General features: G+C 39.2%; 1 protein-coding gene across 1 annotated transcript; it reads right to left on the bottom strand.

Moving 5' to 3' along the window:
* Positions 1–15,886: 15,886 nt before the first annotated feature.
* On the bottom strand, positions 15,887–21,726 carry LOC115778241 (xaa-Pro dipeptidase-like). Its single transcript, XM_030726300.1, has 4 exons — positions 21,523–21,726; positions 20,989–21,116; positions 19,675–19,742; positions 15,887–15,951 (listed from the first exon to the last, which is right to left on the bottom strand). The coding sequence occupies exons 1-4, from the start codon at positions 21,724–21,726 to the stop codon at positions 15,887–15,889; spliced, it is 465 nt and encodes a 154-aa protein (XP_030582160.1).
* Between the last annotated feature and the right edge of the window lie 430 nt (positions 21,727–22,156).

Raw genomic sequence — 22,156 nt, 5'->3', positions numbered from 1 at the left:
ATACCCTAAAAATAATCCAGTGTCTGTGCCTTTCTACCTCAAAAATCTTGTCTTTATTTTTTTTGGTTGTTTTAAACATCAAGAGAGTTTTGCACGGGCATAAATCTAATTTTTATGCCAATATTTTTTTTATGAGTTTTATGGCAGACAACATTGCAGTGAGGTGCAAAAGGGATAAGGTGGTTCATCAAAAATATTCCTACACCATCATATTCAGTAAAATTAAAGATTATTAGGTAGGAATGAGTGATATGTACCAGCGTAAGGAGAACTCCTGGTTTCAGGTTTGACAGGATATTAGCTATCTGTGGGATTGAAGACCGGGCATAATTAGTCAGACATACAATAGAATGGGAGAAATAACAACCACAAGTTTCTTTCTACTTGAAGCTACAGATTAATGGTTATTCTGGCAGGAAACAACATGCCTCTATGGCCTCTCAAGCACTCAGCTGAATAATGTAATTCGAGAGACTTTGTTATTCCTTTGCCATTAGTCCAAATGTCACATACCAGATTCCTGACTCAGTGCTACTGTAGTGAAAGCACTGTTGTTATTGTCAACACCTAAAATCTTAATTAGAGACACTGGAATAAAAAGCTACAATAGAAATGATTCAATACTGAGGTTACTACAGTTTAAAATTTTACTGCTGATGATGACACCATTCTACAGTACACTGTATTGCAAAAAGTATTCACTCACCATTTCAAACAATTAATTATTTTATTAATTTAAATTAATTATTAATTATTATTAATAATTAATTTAAATTCAGGTGTACCAATCACTTCCATGGCCACAGGTGTATAAACCAAGCACCTAGGCGTGCAGACTGCTTCAACAAACATTTGTGAAAGAATGGATTGTGAATTCAAGCTCAGTGAATTCAAGCATGGTATCACCTATGCAACAAGTCCAGCTGTGGAATTTCCCCACTACTAAATATTCCACAGTCATCTGTTAGTGATATTATAACAAAGTGGAAGTGATTGGAATGACAGCAACTCAGCCACGATGTGGTAGGCCACATTAAATCACAGTGTGGGGTCAACAAATGTTGAGGCACATAGCGCACAGAGGTCACCAACTTTCTGTAGAGTCAGTCACTACAGACATCCAAACTTCATGTGGCCTTCAGATTAGCTCAAGAACACTACGTAGAGAACTTTATGCAATGGGTTTCCATGGTCAAGCAGCTGCATCACCAAGTGCAAAGTAAGGTATCAGATGCAGTGGTGTACTGTAAAGCACGCTGCCACTGGACTCTAGAGCAGTGGCGACATCCTCTCTGGAGTGACAAATCACGCTTCTCCATCTGGCAATCTGAGTCTGGAGTACAGTACCTGTCTGATTGCATTGTGCCAAGTGCAAAGTTTGGTGGGGGTGTTTTTCAGGAGTTGGGCTCAGCCCCTTAGTTCCAGTGAAAGGAACTCTTAATGCTTCAGCATACCAAAACATTTTGGACAATTTCATGCTCCCAACTTTGTGTGAAAAGTTTGTGGATGGCCTCTTACTGTTTTAACATGACTGCACACTAGTACACAAAGCGAGGACCATATAGACATGAGCAATTTGGTGTGGAAGAACTTGACTGGCCTGCACAGAGTTCTGACCACAACAGAACACCTTTGGGATGAATTAGAGTGGAGACTGTGAGCCAGGCCTTCTTGCCCAATATCAGTATCTGACCTTACAAATGTGCTTCTGGAACAATGGTCAAAAATTCATATAAACACTCTTCTAAACCTTCCCAGCCTTCCCAGAAGAGCTGAAGCATATTAAACCCTGAGGATTAAGAATGGGATGTCACTCAAGTTCACGTGCATGTGAAGGCTGACGAGCAAATACTTTTGGCAATATAGTGTAGATATAGTACTGACTCAACAAGTTAGTAATTCACTGTAAGATTAAAATCAAAAGATGAAAAAAATACCTTAATGACTTAGTTTGACTTTGTTTGTTATTAGTTTTAAAACTCAGGAGCAAAACACACAGGAGTCAACTAAAGCGAGGTGAAAGGTCTTTGAAGCCTGCTGAACTTTTTTCAAGGACTTGATTGCAGCCACATAAGTCAAGATGGCCAAAGTGACTTGTTGGACACAATTAGATCTGCATCATAAGGATAAAAACAGCTAGATACCTCTAAAGCATAAAATCAGCCATTTAAAGGTGAATTGTGAATTTTAAGCACGAAAGAGCAAAAAAAAAAAAAAAAGTTTTCATGCATCATCACCTTATGATTCTGAGTGCTGCCTAAAATATTCATGACATGATTTGGATGTGAAAGAAATATTGTTCTCTTTCTAGAGCTTCAGTAGGTAACATTGCCACCTGAATGCTGAACATGAGCAACTGCTTTCTTTGGCTTTCTAGATGACAGTCTTGGGACTTAGTAGGCAGTCATTCAGTTATTTATGTGTTTTGCCTGCTGTGTTAAGCTGCTGTTGATGATTTCTAACTTAACCTGTGACTAATTAGGATATTTAACAGCTCAGGGAAGTGCAGAGATGTAAAAATATATGATATGAAGAATGAATGACTAATAGGACAAAGAGAAAATATGGACTGCATAATGTGAAATTTTGTGACCCTTTAAAGCACCAGCCCCAAAATAGGTTTTTTAAAAGCTAGAAAAGTTTGGAGCTGCAGTGCATGTGTGAAAAATGCTTATGAAGACATACTAATATCCTTCTGTCTCAGTCATGGCTCTAACACATAACATTAAGGTTCAGTTACTGCACAGAGATGAAGGTCACATCAGAGTGGCTGGGCTGTAAAGACCATCACTGACAGACTTCCATCACAGGTGCATTTGCACATTAGTGAGCAAACTTTGTTCAAATGACACATCATAAGAAATATGAGGCTTCCTTTGTTAGACTATAGGTCAAGTGACAACAAACGTATACCTCCAATATGCTGAATGATTTCTATTCAAAACTAAATACAGTTGTTTATGCAGCATGACATGCTGGCTTTTATTTCTGTGGCAGAGTATGGAGATTATGAGTAATATAGACTCTTAAAAACTTGAGTTTGACCAGGTGATGTCTTTGTGCACTCTAACCTCTGAGTGATCATTCACATCCAAATGACAGCAAACTGTATCAAATTATGCTGAAGGTACATAAACTCAATGCTGGCTGGAGAATCACGAATCAGTAGCAAAACTACAAAGTACCTACCTGCCTGAGGTGGAGGTGTTAGTCCATGCAATACCTCAACTTCTACTCTCCTCCCTGCAACATCACAACTGACTTTGGCACGAGTCCATGTTTGGCTTTCAGCCCATGGCACAGTTGTCATTGGTTCTCAGAAAAAAGGGCAGCACACACCCTCAGGGTGACATTACTTAGCCAGTAGACAGATCTGAAAAAACAAAGATATTTGATGTTCTGTCCCTCACTACTGTGTCAAAAAATTTAAAATATTAAAATATTATACTGTTTATCATTAAAATTAGTTAGTTTTAGCTCACCCAGCTAAAACACTGATGAGCTTCTGCGATGGGCAGTCATTCATTTCTCCATCCTTCCAGAATTCACAAGAATCTCTACTCCTCCCAGAGTTTTGGGCAGATTGTAGTGAAATGAAATTAATTTGTCTTGGATTTGATTAGTGTGTACATCTCCTTGACTTCTCATTGGATTTCAATTCTTTTTAGTTAGTGTCTTTGACTGACCGGTAAATGTCCCTGTGGTCCAGATTTGCAGATGGATTAAAACCACCTGCCTAATGTTGTGTACGTCCCCCTTGTGTCAACATAACAGCTCTGATCCATTGAGGCATGGACAGGGGCCCTTTGAGAGTGACTTGTGATGTCTCTCTGGTGCCAGGATATTGCCAGTGGATCCTTTGGGTTCTCTGGGTTGTGGGGTTGGGCCTCCGAGGATTGGGCTTGTTTTGGGGCATCACACAGATGCTTGATCGGATTGGGATCCAGGGAGTTTGCAGGCCTCATCAGTGTCCTGGGCTCTTCATTGTTTTCCTCAAGCATTGCAGGGCAAAGCCGTTCCCACTGGGGAGTTCTTGGAGTTAGTCCCCAACAATGTTCAAGTGGTTAGAATGTGTCAAGGTAACATCCACAAGAATACCAGAATCCACTTTCCCCAATAGAAATGCATTGTAAAGAAACAGTCACTGCTATTCACTGCATCTGTCAGTTATTTTAACCTTGTGGCTGACTGGTGTAGATGTTGTCTGATGCTATCATTCATCAATTAATATTATAACTGTTATATTTCTCCACTCAGCATGGATAGAAGATTCAGTATGTTTTTAGTTATAGCTGGAAGTAATCCTCAGGATTTGTTCAGTAGAGCGAGGTGAACCTCAAGTATGGCTGTGTTAAAGGATGACCCATATCCTCACAGAATTTCATGGCTGTTAGATTTCCGTGTCATTCAATGTTGACTGAGTTTACAGGTTTGTGAGAATTGAGCCACCGCTGGTATTGAGCGAGGTAGATACAACAATGTACTAAACAGCAACGCAACCGCTTTGAGTAACTGATTAGAAAATGTAAAGTTGTGGACAAAATATCTGGGTTGTGTTGCGATTACAAGAAAATGTATATTTTCTCCAAGACCAGTGTAATTACTGCATTTGTTTTCCTGAAAAAACTAAGAATGTACAACGACACCTATGCAAATGAATAAATACATACGTATATACATGTAAATACATACATTTTCTTTATAGATTTTTATCACCATTTTGTCATCATCATCATCATCTGATAATATCTCTGATAGGAGTAGGCTGTATTCACAGGGACTGTTTTGAGTAGAAGAGTCGCATGATGCATGAAACGTCACTTTGTAAAATGCCCCAGTGAAGAACAGAAAGCCAGGCTTAAGAAATAAAATTAATTACTACGATCACAACATGTCTGTGTAGGTTCTCAGTCATCCAGGTCATAGTAGTCTCTGCAGCTTGAAAAAAGGCGACTGGACTTCTTTACGTTTCTTGAAGATGTTTCACCTCTCATCCAAGAGGCTTCTTCAGTTTCTCATCTCAGATGAGAGGTGAAAGGTCTTCAAGAAACTTAAAGAAGTCCAGTCGCCTTTTCTCAAGCTCCAGAGGCTACTATCACAACACCTTTTTATAAGATAAATGATGAATAATATTTCAGTAACTTCTGAATTATTTTCTAAATCTAATACTGCACTTTCTAAAGACACAAAAGAAACTCAAAACACTGGGCCACCGGCCCGGGACCATGACATTCAAAAGTTATTAATTCAGCGATTTAACAAAATGGGGCTAGGATCACCCCTGGAGGCAAACTGCAGAGCTAAAAAATGAAGCCAATGTGGAAGTGCCAAAAACTGCAGCTCCTCTAGATGAGACTAGAAGCTGCTGCAAAATGGAATCAGTCACCATAAATTCCCTGGATAAAATGTGCAACTTTACAGCTTTAAAAGAATATTTAAGCCTGGTGATTTTGGGGTGTATGGATAGTTTCCCTCCTCATGACAACTGAGTGAAGTGAAGTTTCTAACTTATCCACCTGGATAATTGAGTTAGGTGCATGGCCACATTGATTGACAGGTGTCCTGACACTTCAGAATGCAGAGGCAAAAACCAGTGAGTGATGTTACAGTAGCTACATCTTTTGCACTTTCTATGGATCCCTGAAGTGTTCCAAAGATACATATCAGGTGTCATAATTGATTACAGGGAATATATGTCTAATTTATTTCTCCTTTTTTTTAGATCTTCTGAAATTCTAGATTCCATAACCTCTTCAACACTCTAAGGTATTTTAAATGGTAATAAAAAAAGCTGTTTTTTGGGGTCACACTCAACATTGATCGTCCCTCGACCTTCCATATAAAGTCTTAATTGGATTTTTGAAAGTTTCTTGCCTGATGCAGCCATTTGTGTCTTTTCCAATTTTTAGTTTAAGAGAGTGAAGTTAACATTTGGCATGCTTACAGTTTGGCCTGTGCTGAACATTGTAGTCACACAGTAAGTAATATATATACATTGTATCTATAGTTTAGAAAGTTCTATAAATGGCTGAAACTGCACCTAAAAAAGCACTCATGACATATTAACAGTTTAGTAATGGTATTTTTTTCTGGTAGCAATTAATTTATAGATAAGTAGCATAAGTACAGTTTGATCTATATGTTTTAAGGCAATTACATTTTTTAAAATAATTTTATCTCTTGATTGTAGACTTTGACAATGACATGTCTGTGTGAAGGGGTTTTTCTTAACCAAGGAAAGATCTCTGTGATCATCCACTCAAGCTGTATTCTGTGGTCTCCAGGCCTTCTGGTGTAACTAACACCTTCTTTTTAAGAATGTACCAGATTTTTCACTTGGCCTCTCTCTGATAGGTTTATTTGGGGTTTTCAGCCTAATGATGGCCTCCTTCACTTGCATCAACATCACTTTGGACCTCATGCTGAGAATGCCAGTGAAAAGATACCAAATGCAAGTTTAACACTCGGAACTAACGATCAACTCCAAATCTTTTATCTGCTTAATTTGCCAGGGAATGATCAGGGAACAGGTCTCACTTAGCCACAAACCTCTTTATCAGTCAATTTTCCAATTACCTTTGAGCCTTGTATATTGGCCACTTTATATAAAAAATTGTTAAAACTTGTTAATTAAAGCTTAAAATGTGTCATTGTCCAAAATTCTAATTTAGTGAATGCATTTGTGTATGAAGTTTTCTAATACTTTTGATTTATATATTACTGGTGAATTATTTAGAGTGCACCTAGATAATTACTAAAAATAATCACCCATTATCAGTCACAAATTTTTAGCATTTTTTTAATTGGGTTAACTTTCATTCCTAACCAGCCATGACAACAATTATAGTTGATAATAAAATATAGGTATCAAGTTAATAACACACATAATTTAAATAACTGTGCATTTGATCTTTTTGTACAGTTACTGTATAGCTACAAACTCTATTTCCACATTCACTCATATTTTTAGTGTAGATCAGTTGCCATAAAGGGATAAAAGCATGAAAAAAGTGAATATGACAGACAGACTTCAATCAAAAGAAAGGGACTGCAGTTTTTTGGGTGTCATTTCTTTTAAAAGATAATGGAGGGGTGGATGAAAATAAAACTTAGATAATTTGCCTCTGTGTTTTTCATACCTTCAATTTTTAAGCTCTTCCAGACCAGGAACAAAAAAAAAGAAGAAGAAAAGAATATACAGTACACCCTGAGGCCACGCTGTCTCATGCTGCCTGTAAACAAAAATATTAACTTTTCAAACCTTATGTTTAGGAAAGACACCAAATCTTTTGAAAATTTTAGAATTTTAGAACTTGCATAAAAAATACTTTTTTTTTTTTTTCATTTTCAAGCTTCAATATCTTTAAGATGATTCATCTAATTTGAGCTGTTTCATGGTATAGAGTACACCACATTTATAGGAATCTGTGTTACAACTTTCAGTCTCCCCATCTTTGAAATTGGTCATTCCATAAGCCTTCAAATATGATAGTGCAGGCCATACTATAAAATTTTCAAACAAATTTAAGTTCTCAAAATTTTATGTTGAACTTCAGCTACACTGAAATTTACTTGAAATCCCAGATTTGTGAACTTATAATAGCAGATAGAAAATCTGAGTGGCATAACTTGAGTGGTTCACTAAACATAGCCATTTGAATTGAGCTCCACAGAAATGGCTGCACAAAAAGGCTTGAAAATGCTCCAAACTTCCATCCGTCCATCTGTCCGTCCTCTTCTGAGGAACCCCTTGTCATATGTCGAACTACCTCAACTAGCTCCTACTGATGTGGAGGAGCAGCAGCTCTACTCTGAGCCCTTCTTGAATGACTGAATTTCTCACCCTGTCTTGTATCCACAAACTCATTATTTTGGTCCCTACACAAAGCTTGCGACCATAGGTGAGGGTAGGGGTGTAGATCAACTGGTAAATGAACAGCTTCAATTTTACACCGAGCTCTCTCTTCACCATGATGGACCGATGCAGCATCCACTTCACTGCAGCCTCAGTGAAGTCTTAATCTCCCGTTCCCTTCTTCCCTGACTTGTGAACAAGACCCTGAGATACTGAAACTCTTCCAGTTCTCCTCCAGCATCAACTCATCCCTGACCCAGAGTGGGGACTTCATCCTTTTAGATGTTAGATGTTAGATTCAACTAACTGTCATTGTGTGCACAAGGCACACAATGAAATGATTGTTCCAGATCACTCATCCAGAGACGAGCATCTGCGGTCATGCAGCCAGAGACCGGCACTGCCATTTTATTCATCCTATTAATCTCTGGCTCTCTTCCACAGACACACATCAAATCGAATTGAATATTTTTCTGCCTGAGAACCATGGCCTCAAACTTGGAGGTGCTAATTCTCATACCTGCTGCTTCACACTCAGCTGTGAACCACTCCAGTGCAAGCTGGAAGCCACAACTGCCATGTTTCCACTAATACCTACTCAGCACGGGTCGACTCGACTCGACACAACTTGCCATGGTCTTGTTTTGTTTCCATTACAACTGAGTACCACATTAATGTGGGTGGATACAGCAATGCGGGCAGTAGGCTCTTGGCGAAATTTGTATGTGACTCAAAACAACACAACAATGGATGAGATAGAGGCAAGCTAATGGTAGCTAATGCCAGTTTACTATCGTCACTATGCATAAGTCCCCCATACAATGTTTTAATGGATGAAGGTTATAAAATATGTATGCTGTGTACACATTTCAGATGGCTCTCTTGTTGCAAAACTACTGCTGCAAACCATCAGTCTGGGCATTCATCCGAGCCTCCCAGTGGTTTGTGTGCCTCCAATTTCTTGCTGTCGGGTTTTAAAAATAGCACGGTTGATTTTGCTGAATGAGTTGCTCTCATGACTCAACTAGTGGTGACACTCCCTAGCCAATCAGTGGCATGCTGTTCTTCGATGTCACATTTTCAGATCGCCTCGGATTGCTTGGAACCCCAGCTGAGTGGGTACTAAAAAAGTACCTGCTACCAGGTACTTTTTACCTGGTACCAGGTACTAATGGAAATACCTACAAACTGTGCCAAGTCGAGTTGAGCCATGCTGAGTAGGTACTAATGGAAATGCAGCAAACCTGAGCCATCAGAAGTATATCATCTGCATAAAGCAGAGATGAGGTTCTGAGGCCGCCAAAGTGGAAGCCTTCTGTCACTTGGCTCTGCCTAGAAATTCTGTCCATAAAAATTATGAACAGAATCAGTGACAAAGAGCAGCCCCGGTAGAGTCCAAGGACCACTGGAAATGAGTCTGATCTATTTCCGGCAATACCGACCAAACTCTTACAACAGTTGTACAGGGACTAAATGACCCATTGCAACAGTTCAGACACCCTATACTCCTGAAGCACCTCCCACAGGAGGGACATGGTTGAATGACTTCTCCAAGTTTACAAACACATGTAGACTGGATGGGCAAACTCCGATGCACACTCGAATATCTTCAAAAGGAAAAAGAGCTGGTGCAGTGTTCTACTACCAGGACAAAATTGCGTTGTTCCTCCTGAATCTGACGTTCGACTCGTGGATGAACTCTCCTTTCCAGTATGTTGGCATAGAGCTTCCTTGGGAGGCTGAGGAGTATGATTCTCTTCTGTTGGAGCATACCCTCTTAGTCATTCCAAGAAGGCTGGGTATCTGAACTGTTGTTCTGTACATAAGCCCAAATGACAATTCAGAGTACACAGCCCCAGACCCAAAGATGCAGCAAGCTGAGGGAATACAATGATACCCTCTTGACGCCCCTCACCGAGGGCAACTCCAGACTGGAACAGAGTCCAGCCCATCTCCAGGAGACTGGTTTCAGAGCCCAAACCATGCATTGAGGTGTGCCGTATCTCTCAACCTCATTCACTAGCTCAGGCTTCTTCCCCACCAGAGAGGTGGTGTGCCATGTCCCAATAGCCAGCCTCGATAGCTGGGGATTGGACCACCAGAGTCACTGCCCTTGAATGCCGCCCTTGCTCCCAACTCCTACAGCGCCTCCTGAGGGTGGTGGGCCTACAGGAGGGTGTCACTGACTTCATCACAAAAATATTTTTTATGAGCAAACTAAAAATAATAGAATAATAGAATAATAGGGATTGGATGTATTTGGAGAGGTTTGAAGTATTTGCTCAGTTGCCTGTGGCTAACTAAACTCAACAGTATTATTTGTCAGGTATCCACACACTGACTGAGCCCCGCATTCAACTGATTCCCCTCTGTTTCTGCAAGTGAACATTTAACAGTTCTACTGGAAGTGCTGAGGGTTAACCGCCTTCTCTATTTAGTGCCTATCAGCACAAATTCCTCCACTGCAGCATGAAACTATTTATGTTCACATCTCAGATGACATTTTATCTTCCCCTCGCTCCTGCCCTCACCCTGAACTTGTTCCTTGCAGCTTGGCCTCTTTTTGTTCCCATCTCCCTTCTGCACCAACGGTCTCTTTATTATTGATGACACATCAATATTCCAGGAACAAAAAATGTTTTCATCCTCTACTGTCTCCAGACTTTGACTGTTACAGAAATAACTACTAACTTCTTGCTGTGATGTGGGCAATCTCTGTTCTAACCTTAGGGTAACCTCCCACATGCACATCGATGCCCAGCAAATGTCCGAGGCCATGGGGCTCAGGCAGACCTTCATCATGTCCTCCACACTACAATGTAGGATGCCAGTCTTTACAAGCTCTTCCACGTGAACCTTGTCAGCCAAGCGGTAGATGGCAGTCCACAAACATTTGTCTCAATGAAGAACAAAAGTGTTAAAGATTTAACTATGCATGTTATCTTAAAAGCTTCTTAAAATTTTAAAACCAGGCTTACAATTTACTGAGGAGTGTAATTTACAAAGACATTATATTCAAGGCTCCAGCTGTAATGAACACTAAAGAATATTTTTCTAACTCTACTGGAAACCCTGCAAGTGTAACCAGTTTAAAGACTTTACAGACAAATATCATCACTGTGGTCACTGTTATGATTTGTACTTTTGTACAACAAAAACAGATTTATATAACTGTAATTGATTAGCATTTAACCCTTTGCTGCTGTATTTTTATATTGACAAAAAATTCTGTTTTAATGACATCTCCTCACTTTATTCGTGGTTGTTATGTAAAGTGTCCATTGTTAAACTGAAAAGAATCTAACCTGGTCTGATAGCAGCCATTATGGTGCGTGAGGATTTCAGGACAGCCTCGTAGATGGTCCTCTGGTCTGGAGTGAACTTGCTGTTAGCTGGGAAGGAGCAGGTGATGTCTGAGGAGTAGCAATAGAATTCTCCACCCATGACAAACAGGCAGCAGGGGAGAAAACATGAAAAGTCATTAGGTAGAATTTATTTCCAACATGCTTTTTATTTGGACCCCATGTCTTTTAACTTCAAGTACACAAAACATGTACAGAGTCAAAGTCATTAAAGGTCACAAGAACAGTAACCATGTCACTTCATGGTATTCACTAAAAGGTGTTTTACGAAGACTGTAAGCTGCAAAGTTCCTCATTTAGAAGAATCTGTACACATTCTGAATTAAAAGCCAGAAGCATGAGGTGCTGATAATTAAAACCCCCAACAAGTACTCACCACATATCTCCATCTGTAATTGCCTTTTCAGTAGGAGCCCCCGCATGGCCATAATGGAGGACGGAGAAATTTTTGCCCCTGGTGGGAATAAACGATGCATAACTTTAAAAGACAACTAGTAACAAAATATAAATAACTACTGTTCTTCAAAGTGGTGAATACTTTAAAGCATCAAATGGATTCCAGTCTTGTGTTTTAAGCTCCTAGTTTGAACAGGAAAACCACTTTCATCTACAGACGATTGATTCCTACAATGTTCACAATACAGCCTTTAATACAAAAACCCAGAGCATGATTAACAACATCTCAAAATTTTTCATCTTTAATAATGCTGCTGGCTCACTGCTAAAGGGAGGATGGTAATGTAGTTTTTTAATGAGAATGGTTTGTTTTGGCCAACACGTCACCGGGGATACTGCAGAGATGCACAGTGCCTGTTCATCTGTGTCATAAACTCAGCATTTTTGCGCTCAAACCCTTGAATGTGCTGCAGTAGTATAGTGTATTGCACTGAATTGTAATTTGTTTCTAAAATGTAAGTTTTTTCTCCCCTCCATACAAGTGCTGAACTTAACAAAGGAACACAGTATTTGGTGTTCTTAACGCCTAGGGCTACGGTCTCTTGGTACCCTATCATATGCTTTCTACATCCCCCAAAACACAGTGCAACTCCTTCTGACCTTCTCTATACATCTCCATCAACACTCTAAAAGTAAACATTGCATCTGTAGTGCTCTTCTTGGCAATGAACCCATACTGATGCTCACTGATCATCATGTCTCTGCTTAACCTGACGAGTTTCAACATGTAATAAGCTTTTTGATACTTTGCATGTTTAATTTTCTGAACTTTTGTCTTTTTTATTTTTTTTTAAATGATCTGTTTAACTGAGGAGGATCTAAACAATTTGTGGGCTTCACTGGAAATCCTGTTGGTGTAACGCAGGACCATCAGCTCCACATCAGTTTTAATGAGATGGCTGCAAACACAGAAGAAGGAGCAACTAGTTGTCTCTCTGACCAGTAAAATCAATGCACATGTGGATCTACAGCCATATAGTATACAGAATACAACCCTCACATGGAAAGAAAACATTGGTATTTTTTTTTTTAACTGGGGCCCTACTTTTGCTTATGAAAAAAAATAGTTGCAATGTAATTTTGTGAGTCAATAGTTTGCGCCAAAGCAAAAGTGATTGTTTTTACCTGTGACAGGTTTAGATCTTGAAACTTGCAGACATAATTTGTTTACATTGATTTGCTACCACTTCCAGTAAGAACACAGACCAAATGGAAATCTATCCACACCCTCACACATGTAAGGAAATGTATGAAGAATGTGTTGGTAATGTGCTCAGCTCCAAGTATCCAAATAGAGGTCTTTCTCAGTTTGCTGACATCTGTGTGTACTTTAAATCACATATAACTGAGTCCTTAAATGACTGAAAACAAACAGTTTTACTTTGCTGCTGTCAATTGCCCAATGGAATTCCACAGCAGCTGTTTTTTTTATTGTGGTATTCAAGCTCAAAATTACACTGATTCAAAATGCTTCTTATTAATAATATGGGCCAACAGAGGGAATTTGAACAAAATACCAACATTTAGTGCAATATCTGTATTCTAATGGCTGAAATAAAACTAATATGCACCGCTAAAAGAAGAGTTGTACTGTAGTTGAAGTGTAGGGACTATGAGTCAAGCAGCTTGTTTTAAGTAATGCTAAGGTAAGTTGTACATAAATGAGATCTGCCATTTCATATCATTCCAGTGGAAACTTTTATAATCGGACCTGCTGCAGAACTGCTAAAGATGTTTCAATCCACAATAAAATGTAATTCTTGGACTTCGCTCAAAACTTTTCTTTCCTTGCTAATTTATACAATTTTCTTTTTTTTGTATGCACCTGTCATGGCTTAGTAATGAAATGCGTTAAGATTTCTTCACAGATAACCACATAAATAATGCAGGGCACTCACAACATAGCAGTAATTAACATAACATTAAAAAGCAAAAAAAAACAAACCCCAAAAGCCCATGTAAAGAGCTATGTAAGCTGCAGCAAGAAGAGGGGGGCAGAGGGTTCAATCAAGCCCTATTTCCCTGGAGTTGTGCCTGAACAGCATTCCTCCTCATTTCAGAAAATGTCAATTCATCTGGAGGGTGCAAACTTTAATGCCAAGGACAACCAGGCAGGCACGAAGTCCATTACATCCACACAGACTGACTTCTCAGTTGAGAGCGGGAAAAAAAAGGAAACTATCACAAGAGAACCCTGTTTCTAATAGCAGATGCACAATTACCTGACTGTGCAGATGTAATTGCCAAGATTTGTGAGAATCTGACTGAAAAAAAAAATCTTAGGCAAAAACATTTTTATTCTTAACTTAAGTGGATTTTTTTTTTTCAGAAAAAGGTGAATAATAAAATGACATCCTTGTCATGCGCCTTGGATATCTTGACTGTGAGATTCCTAAAGGAAGTTTATGAATCTGTCAGCCAGCACGTTCTATCTATAATACAGCACTTCTGACTGGTTCTGTCCTCGTTTATTTTTAAAAGGGTATTGTGCAACCACTTCTGAAAAAACAAAACAAAACCCTGGACCATAATTCCTTGGATAATTTTACACCCATTGCCAAACTTCCTTTTCCCTTTCTCTCCAAGGTTTTAGAAAAGGTTCTTACCTTTTCTCAAACAGAAATGAGCTCTTTAGAAAATTCCAGTCGGGTTTTAGAGCAAACCACAGGACAAAGAAGGGATTCAGCATCATGAATGATCTGCTGGTTGCTCCTGATGCTGGTAAATCCTTTGCTTTAGTAGATTTGAGTGCTGTTGTCACTGTGGATTACTATTTTATTGAATCATCTCCAATGCTAAGTTGGCATTTCTGGTTTAGTTTCAAGGTGGGTTTATTCTTATACTTACAAGATAGGTCTTTTACTGTTGTCACTGGCAAGTCATAGTCATCTTATATGAAGATAGCCTGTGGGGTACCTCAGGGCTCTGTCCTTGGCCCTCTCCCATTTTCTTGATTCATACTACCGCTGGGACGTAGTGTGAGTTTTCACTCGTATGCAGATGACACACATCTCTACATCCCTTTTAACCCCAGTGACATTCATGAACATTCAAGAACATGCACTGAATGACTGCATCCAAGATATTAAATGCAGAACTTTCTGCAGCCACAACAACAAGTCTGAGCTCCTTGTCTATAAAGTTGGGCCAATATGGTAAAAACCTCTGCATCATTTTTGACAACCACTTCAGCTTTATATAAAATCATTGACATGCCAATTCAGTTGTTCAACCATGTTTTATGCAGCTTATAAGACTTAATAAGATCAGCTTTAGTTTATCCAAAAGAAATACATGCTTGTATATCCTTTAGGTTAGATTACTGTAGTAAACTTGTTTAAGCCAACAATGTTTACACAAATTACAGTTTGTCCAAAATGCAGCAGCCAGACCAAAAAGAGAAACACATCATCTCTCTTTCAGTTCTCTTCACTGGTTATGTATTAATTTTAGAATTGAATTAAGATTTATTGTTGACTTTAAAGGCCTACTCTGGGCTCACACCAAAGTATATTTCAAATCTCCTGACACTGCACATTCCTGTTCATAATTTGAGGTCCTCAGCCAAGGCTCTGCTGGCCAGCCACAATCTTGGCCAAGGACCCAGGGTGATTCAGAGGCCTTTTCTGATGGGGCATCCATTCTTTGGAATAATCTCCCTGAGGAGATCAGTTTAGCAATCATTTTCAATTATTTTATATTTGCTTGTAAGATTGGTTGCTTAACTGAATTACATTTGAAACTTGAGTAGTCATCTATATATGTGTGTATATATATATATATATATATATATATATATATATATATATATATATATATATATATATATATATATATATATAAGTTTGCTGCAACCTTAGTTAAAAAACAAACAAACACAGGAATCATTATGTTAATTCACTTGATGCCAATTAAACATACTGACTAATTGCACCAAAGGAAGTCTCATGGCAAATACTCCCACTAACTGTATTCTGTCCTCACTACAGAAAAAAAATATAAACAGGCAAACAAGTGATTCATCACCACATTATGCATTTAAATGGTTATACCACATATTAAATGCTTAGTGGTGTCTTGAAGTTAGTCCATATTTTAAAAGCTAAACCTTTTCAAAAACAGATTTGGTGTCACTGTTTAAGAGCTTGATCAGCAGCAAACAAAGAGCACAGAAAGGTGAAAATGGTTCAATAAAATTCTCACACTATCATATTCAATGAGTGATCCATACCAGTGTGAGGAGAACTGCTGGTTTCAGGTTGGACAGGACATCAGCTACTGCAGGAATGCAGACAGGAATAATTAGTGACACACACAATTGAACAGCGGAACCAGAACAAGTTTTCTTTTACTTTCAGGGTGCAGAATGAAGGTCGTTTTGGAAGGAAATGGCTTGCTTATGTGGCCTCTGATGATATAACTCAGGAGACTTCATTACTCCTCTGCCAGCAGCCTAAATGTCACATGATGGATTCCTGACTCAGAGTTCCTGTAGTGATATTTTAGCACTGTTACTATTTTTAATAAATTAAAATTATTTCTTGTACTTCTTGTATTAAAATGCCTTTTATCCTCAATACCAAAAATCTAGATTTTAGCAGCTAACTTTTAGATAAAGGGATAATGCCTGAGATTAAAACGATTCAGTACTTAGATGACAACTAAACAGTTTCATTGCTTTCAATTAAATGCTGAATTAATAAGTTATTGTAACAGTAAGCTTGAAACATAAAAACAATTACCTCTAAAAGTTTGTGAAAAAAGTTTAATAAAACTTATGACAAAGAAAATTTTAATTCAAGATGTAATATAGGCAGCATTTGAGATTTAGAAATACAACCTCATTTCCAAAAAAAGATGGGCCACTGTGTAAACTGTAAAATAACGACAGAATGAAATGATTTGGTAACCTCTTATACCCATATTTTACTGACAGTACAACGTAAAAATAATAAATATCTAAATTGACAAATTGACAAAAAAATAGGGTAATTTTGAGCCTATTTTGAGCTGACATAGGGCCAAACCAGGTGGTGTGGTGGTTAGCACTACTGCCTCACAGCTAGAATGCTATCCAGAAGGTCTGGGTTTGATTCTACCTTGGCCCAGGCCTCTCTGTGTGGAGTTTGCATGTTCTCCCCATGTCTGTGTGGGTTTCCAGCTTCAATGCCCATCTGCAACCCTGAACAGGATAAGTGGAAGAGAATGGATGGATGGATGGATATTTAGTAAAATATGGAAAACTATAAACACTCTGCACACAATAAATCATTAAGATGAAAACCAGCCATATACTTTTAAAGCACAAATTCAACTATTTAAAGGTGAATTGTGGGAATTTTAAGCAGGGTCGTGCAATGAAGCGTGCGTGTATGAATACCTCCCAAGTCTGAGTGCTGCCTAAAATATTCATGACCTGATTTGGATGAGAAAGAAATATTGCTCTCCTTTTGGTTCTTCTGTAGGCAGCATTGCTACCTGAATGCTGAACACCACCAACTCTGTCTTTCTAGATGTCAGCCTTGGGAATTAGTTGGTAGTCAAGCATTTTTTTTTCTAATTTTACTTGCTGTGTTAAACTGCTGTTGCTTCATGGAAAAATTGGCAGATGAGTTGCATTTTAACCTGTGACTAATTAGGACATTTAACACCTCAGGCAGGTGCAGAAATGTGAAAATACCTGAAATATCATCTGTAGAATTAACCTTCAATGGTACAAAGTGTAAATATGTAAATTAATGTAAAATTATGTGATCATTCTAAATACCAACCTTGAAGCATTTTTTTTGGCTCATATATTATATTCTATGCTTTGTTAACATGTAGACCTCCAGAATAGCTCTGGTGCTGTCAATCCACCAATGCAGCTCCCCTGGAGATCTGCTGTCAGCACTGATAGACATAACTGTTTTCCTAGTCTATCAAAACATACAAGGAGCCTGAACTTGAGTGCATCCTTCACCCTGGGCTGTTAAAATGAAGCAAATTAAATTTCAGGTTACAAATTTAAATAATAAAATTCAAAATGAAGGTCCCCTAAGAATTTGGGTGGTTGAGCTCTTTCTCAGTTGTGCATACTAATGAACGGTTGTACCAAATGGATTATCAGTGAGATGCTCCTTGTGCTTTGGGTGAACCAATCACACTGTCCACATTTTCTCAACAAGTTTGAGGACTATCCTCTGAGATTTAACACCATCTCAAATAAATATCCACACAGGTCCCTGTTGTCCTCTCGCAGGTCATCTTTTTCATGCATGTTCATCTAAAATTTCAATAAGACGATTAACTCACAAGATATAAATGAAACAGGACCTGCACCAGCAAAGTATGCAGTCACACCTACTGTAGAAGGTTGTAGATATAAATTTTGACATGCACGTAGCACAGTGACAAGAAGTCTGTCTAAGATCTTCTTTGCTCTTGAATTGAATATTAAATATAGTGAATAAAGTCAATAAGCCTCATATGCACCCCATTAAGATCTACTGAGACTGTAATTATGTGTTCTAGATCTTCTACTTCCCTGGGATTTGTGCCATCTAAAGATTCTACTGCCAGAAGGCTGAGGGGCAGCACTGGCAGCTGACAGTATGTTTTATGATGTCAGCAGCTGGTAAAGCCGATACAAAATGGCGGACTCAAATGCAGACATGAAAGACAGCGTTACTAATTTCGAAGTCTTTATTTACAAAAGGCAGCATCAGCAAGCGAGGATCACAGGAGAGACTGGCACAGGGAAGAGATGACTGGAGGTGAGAGGTTTCTATGGCAGAGGAGAGACATGTGACTCTGACTAATCTGAGGAAAGAGAATCCATAGAAGGGAAGTCAGTGGATTTGAATTAGAAACTGAGCTTGATTATTTGGCCGAGAGAGTGAGTCCATCCTTGGGAGGAGTCACTAGTTTGTTAATCCATGAAGAGTGTATTTCCAGGAGGGCAGGCAAGAAGGCTGGGCATAGAAGTCTGACTGCAGAGGAAGGAGTTGAGGAGAAGAGGACCAGACTAGAGTCAGCAGGTAAGTGGTGTAGGTGAGTAATAATCCTCTGAACCAGGCAAACAGAAACTGTGAACAAGGAAACACACAGGAGAGAAGGAGAACAAATCACAATAAAACACAGGTGGCACGCCGATTACCACAAGGAGCAGCAGACCATCTGGCAAAGACTGGCAGCTCGAGCTGGTCCTTAAATACTGGAGGTAATTGCAGCGTGATGAATCACAGGTGTACCTGGCTGCAGAGCAAGAACTCAGACTTCACCTCGAAGGGAGAAGACGACCTGCCCAGCCCATCACCTGGAGCAGGAGGAAGGACAACGCCAAAACAAACACAGCAGAGACCATGACACATGATTACGATTAATACATTTTGACTTTGTGAAAATTGTTGTAACTCCCTTCTTTGTTATAGCCTAAATGAGCCAGTCATAACAGTTTTCTCACATGTAGCACAGAGATGGCTTATGTCAGCAGTATTCTCTTTACTGAAAATTCTCAGTTTAATTTAGGCTTGGATGCTGCCTGGGTAGAGCATCCAGGAGGCAGGACACATGGAGACCACCTGCTATTTGTGAATATACTTGACTATTAACTGCACTTTTCAAACATCAGTATAATTATATGTCACCCTGACTTAGTACCAGGTAGATAAAAGGTTGGTCCTTCCAAACACAAGTCTCGCTATTCATCTGTAGCCAGTAATTTTGAAGCATTATCTAAATTTACTTTAATTTCAATAATTACCTGGATATAAAAAGTGATGTATGGATCACCAGTCAAATCTGATATAAGGTCCTCAAAAGATTTGTTTTCTTTATCCCAGAATAGGGTTTGAAAACACCGCCCCAACCACCCACCAAAAACTTTAGGGCTGCAGTGCTAATGCTAATGTCCTTTGATCCTGGTCATGGTTCTATCACTAAATAGTAAAGGTCACTTAATACACTGAAAACACACGAGTCACAAGAGTGGCTGGGCTGTAAAGATGAACACTGACAGACTCACGTTGCAGGTGTATTGCACCTCATCAACAGCATACTTCTCCTTGAAGTGCTCTTTAGGAAAGATTCTGTCAACGAATTGTCACGGCCCCTCCTCTGACCTGCAGGGGCGGTGCCTCCTGCAGTTCAGAGGTGGGCCTTGAGTAATTGGAGCCACCTGGGCTCAGTAATTTAAGCAGGGCTCTACTAACCATTCTCCCCTCTCTGCTCCTCCAGGTAAACTTGGTTTGCCTCGGTTGCAATATTCATCCAGATTCACACATATATGTCCACTCACTCATGCATTGCACACACTAAACATACTGACATATCCACTTCTCATATTTGTTATCTTTCTTTGGGTTTTGAGTATACAATAAAAGTACTTTGACTGGCCTGCACCTTTGCCTCCCCTCATTTTTTTTGTTATGGGCCATGAGCCGGCCTGTGACAAAATGCAAAACATAAAGCTGATAAAAACAAGTGCAACAGACAAAACATGCTCATAAAATCAGAGGGATTTTAAGAGGATAGTCTCTTTATGGGTTATGTTACAACTTAGGAAAACACTATAGCAGAAGTGGAGTGTTGAGGACAGAGTTCAGGGGGAACAAATGCAGAACCTAGAACATTAAGTGCTGACCAAGTTTTTTACAACAGTCATATGACAAAAGATGCTTTGAGGTTTATAGATAAGGGAAGAGCAATCATGTGAGATGGTCAGTATCAGGTCATTGTGTCCAGTGGTTTCAATTATCATCAACCCAGCACTGATCAGCATTTATTTAATCCATAACTTATTCTCACTTTTTTTTTTTTTTTGCATTTTTGGCCACAGCAGCTTTTATGAGCAGTGGAGGGAGACAAGAAATGGGGGAAAAATACATGGGAAAATTGACAACAGGCCGGGACTCAAACCCATGCCCCCTGCACTGCAATGTGGCATATGTATGTGGTCACCAGCTTCACCACTAAGCCACCCAGGTGCCCCATGCTCGCTTTTTTTTAAGTGCAACACTCAAATGTGCAAATTATAATAGTTTGCAGTTTCCTTTCATTTGAAGTTAATAAATAAAATTTAATTGAGGAATTTACTTTGTAATGAGTGAACTTGGAATTCTGGGGCAATATTGTTGTAGTCAAACATATCACTGAAAAGATTTAGATAATGAGAAAAATATTATCTATTAAATTTGATAATCAAGTAAATACACAGGATCTGAAAGTGGAGAACACGATTATCAGCCCTTCCTTGAAGGTACAGCTCACAGCTATGGACTAGCTGATGATGATGCTGGCCTTTTACACAGCTCTTTGAGGATTAGTGTGACTCACTCTCCCATCCAAGTAGCGTAGCTCTCGGGCAGTTTAGGAACAAAAAGAATGGATTTCCCAGAGTCCACATCAATGGCTCTGTAGCAGTCAGCCTCAGTCACTCCAAAAGCCCAGTGGAAGAAAGACTCCTGTACAATTGAATAATAAGTCACAGGATTAGTGAGCTAGCTTTGTTCAGATTATTACATGAGAAATATAAGAGCTTTCTTTTGTCAGGCTAGTTAGGTCAAGTGACATCAAAAGTAAACCTTCAACATGCGGATTGATTTTCGTTCAAACAAATGATAGTTATAGGTTTGTGTGATGGTCTAAAATAATAGAGATAAGTGATTTATATGCAGTTGCAGGTTGGCCTACATATTTATGAAAATCTTGAGCTCTAGAGATGCTTAGAACGTGACTCTGACCAGGTGAGGTGTTTGTGCACTCGAATGCAATGCACCGACACCGTGATCAGGCACACCTAAGAGCAAATTCACTGCTGGCTCGAGGCCCATCAATGGATGAATAAATACAAAACTATAAAGTACCCACCTGCCTGAAGAGGACATCTGTGTCTGTGCAGTACCTCTGCGTCTGCTCTCCCCCCTGCAGCACCACTACTGACTTTGGCATCACACCATCTTTGGCTTTCAGCCCCTGGCACAGCCACTGTTGGTTCTCAGCAAAAAGGGCAGAGGACACCCTCAGGGTGTCATTACCCAGCAAGTGGACAGGTCTGAAAGGACAGGAAGACATGGTGGCTCAGGGTGGAGTAGTGGCTGGACAAAATGATGCATAATTGGAGTACTTTGGATCCAACTTAGAATTGCCCTTTATTAAAGAGCACAAGCCTTCAAAAACAATTGCCACACTGACCCCACCATTTGCATTATTCAGTTATTCTATAATATCCTGATATTCATATAAAGGTACTTTCAACTGCTTTCTGGATCACAATATCTGGCTCCATATATTTGAATTTGTAGACTTGGCCTTACTGACGCAACACCCGAGGGATTTGCGTCTCCATCCGGGATCCTTCACTTGTTAAGTGAATGTGTAAAACACTAGACTATGGACCCACTTGTTGTCAAAGATATGAAAACCAATTGTGATGATTCACATACTTTAAGAAATCAATGCTGTCTCCCGATTTGTGTACTGCAGAATTTGCTTTCCTAACAAA

Source organism: Archocentrus centrarchus, chromosome 3 (genome assembly GCF_007364275.1).
Source record: "Archocentrus centrarchus isolate MPI-CPG fArcCen1 chromosome 3, fArcCen1, whole genome shotgun sequence".
Taxonomy (NCBI): Eukaryota; Metazoa; Chordata; class Actinopteri; order Cichliformes; family Cichlidae; genus Archocentrus; species Archocentrus centrarchus.
The sequence above is the reverse complement of the archived record's forward strand: the minus strand, read 5'-3'. Positions and strand labels throughout refer to the sequence as shown.

Excerpts from the sequence above, each read along its gene's own strand:
- LOC115778241 (XM_030726300.1), bottom strand. The coding sequence starts at position 21,726 with ATGTCTTCCTGTCCTTTCAGACCTGTCCACTTGCTGGGTAATGACACC. Across the intron at positions 21,117-21,522 it reads CAGATGTCCTCTTCAGGCAG|GAGTCTTTCTTCCACTGGGC; the intron begins GTGGGTACTTTA and ends TCAATTGTACAG. Across the intron at positions 15,952-19,674 it reads GCAATACACCTGCAACGTGA|TAGCTGATGTCCTGTCCAAC; the intron begins GTCTGTCAGTGT and ends GCATTCCTGCAG.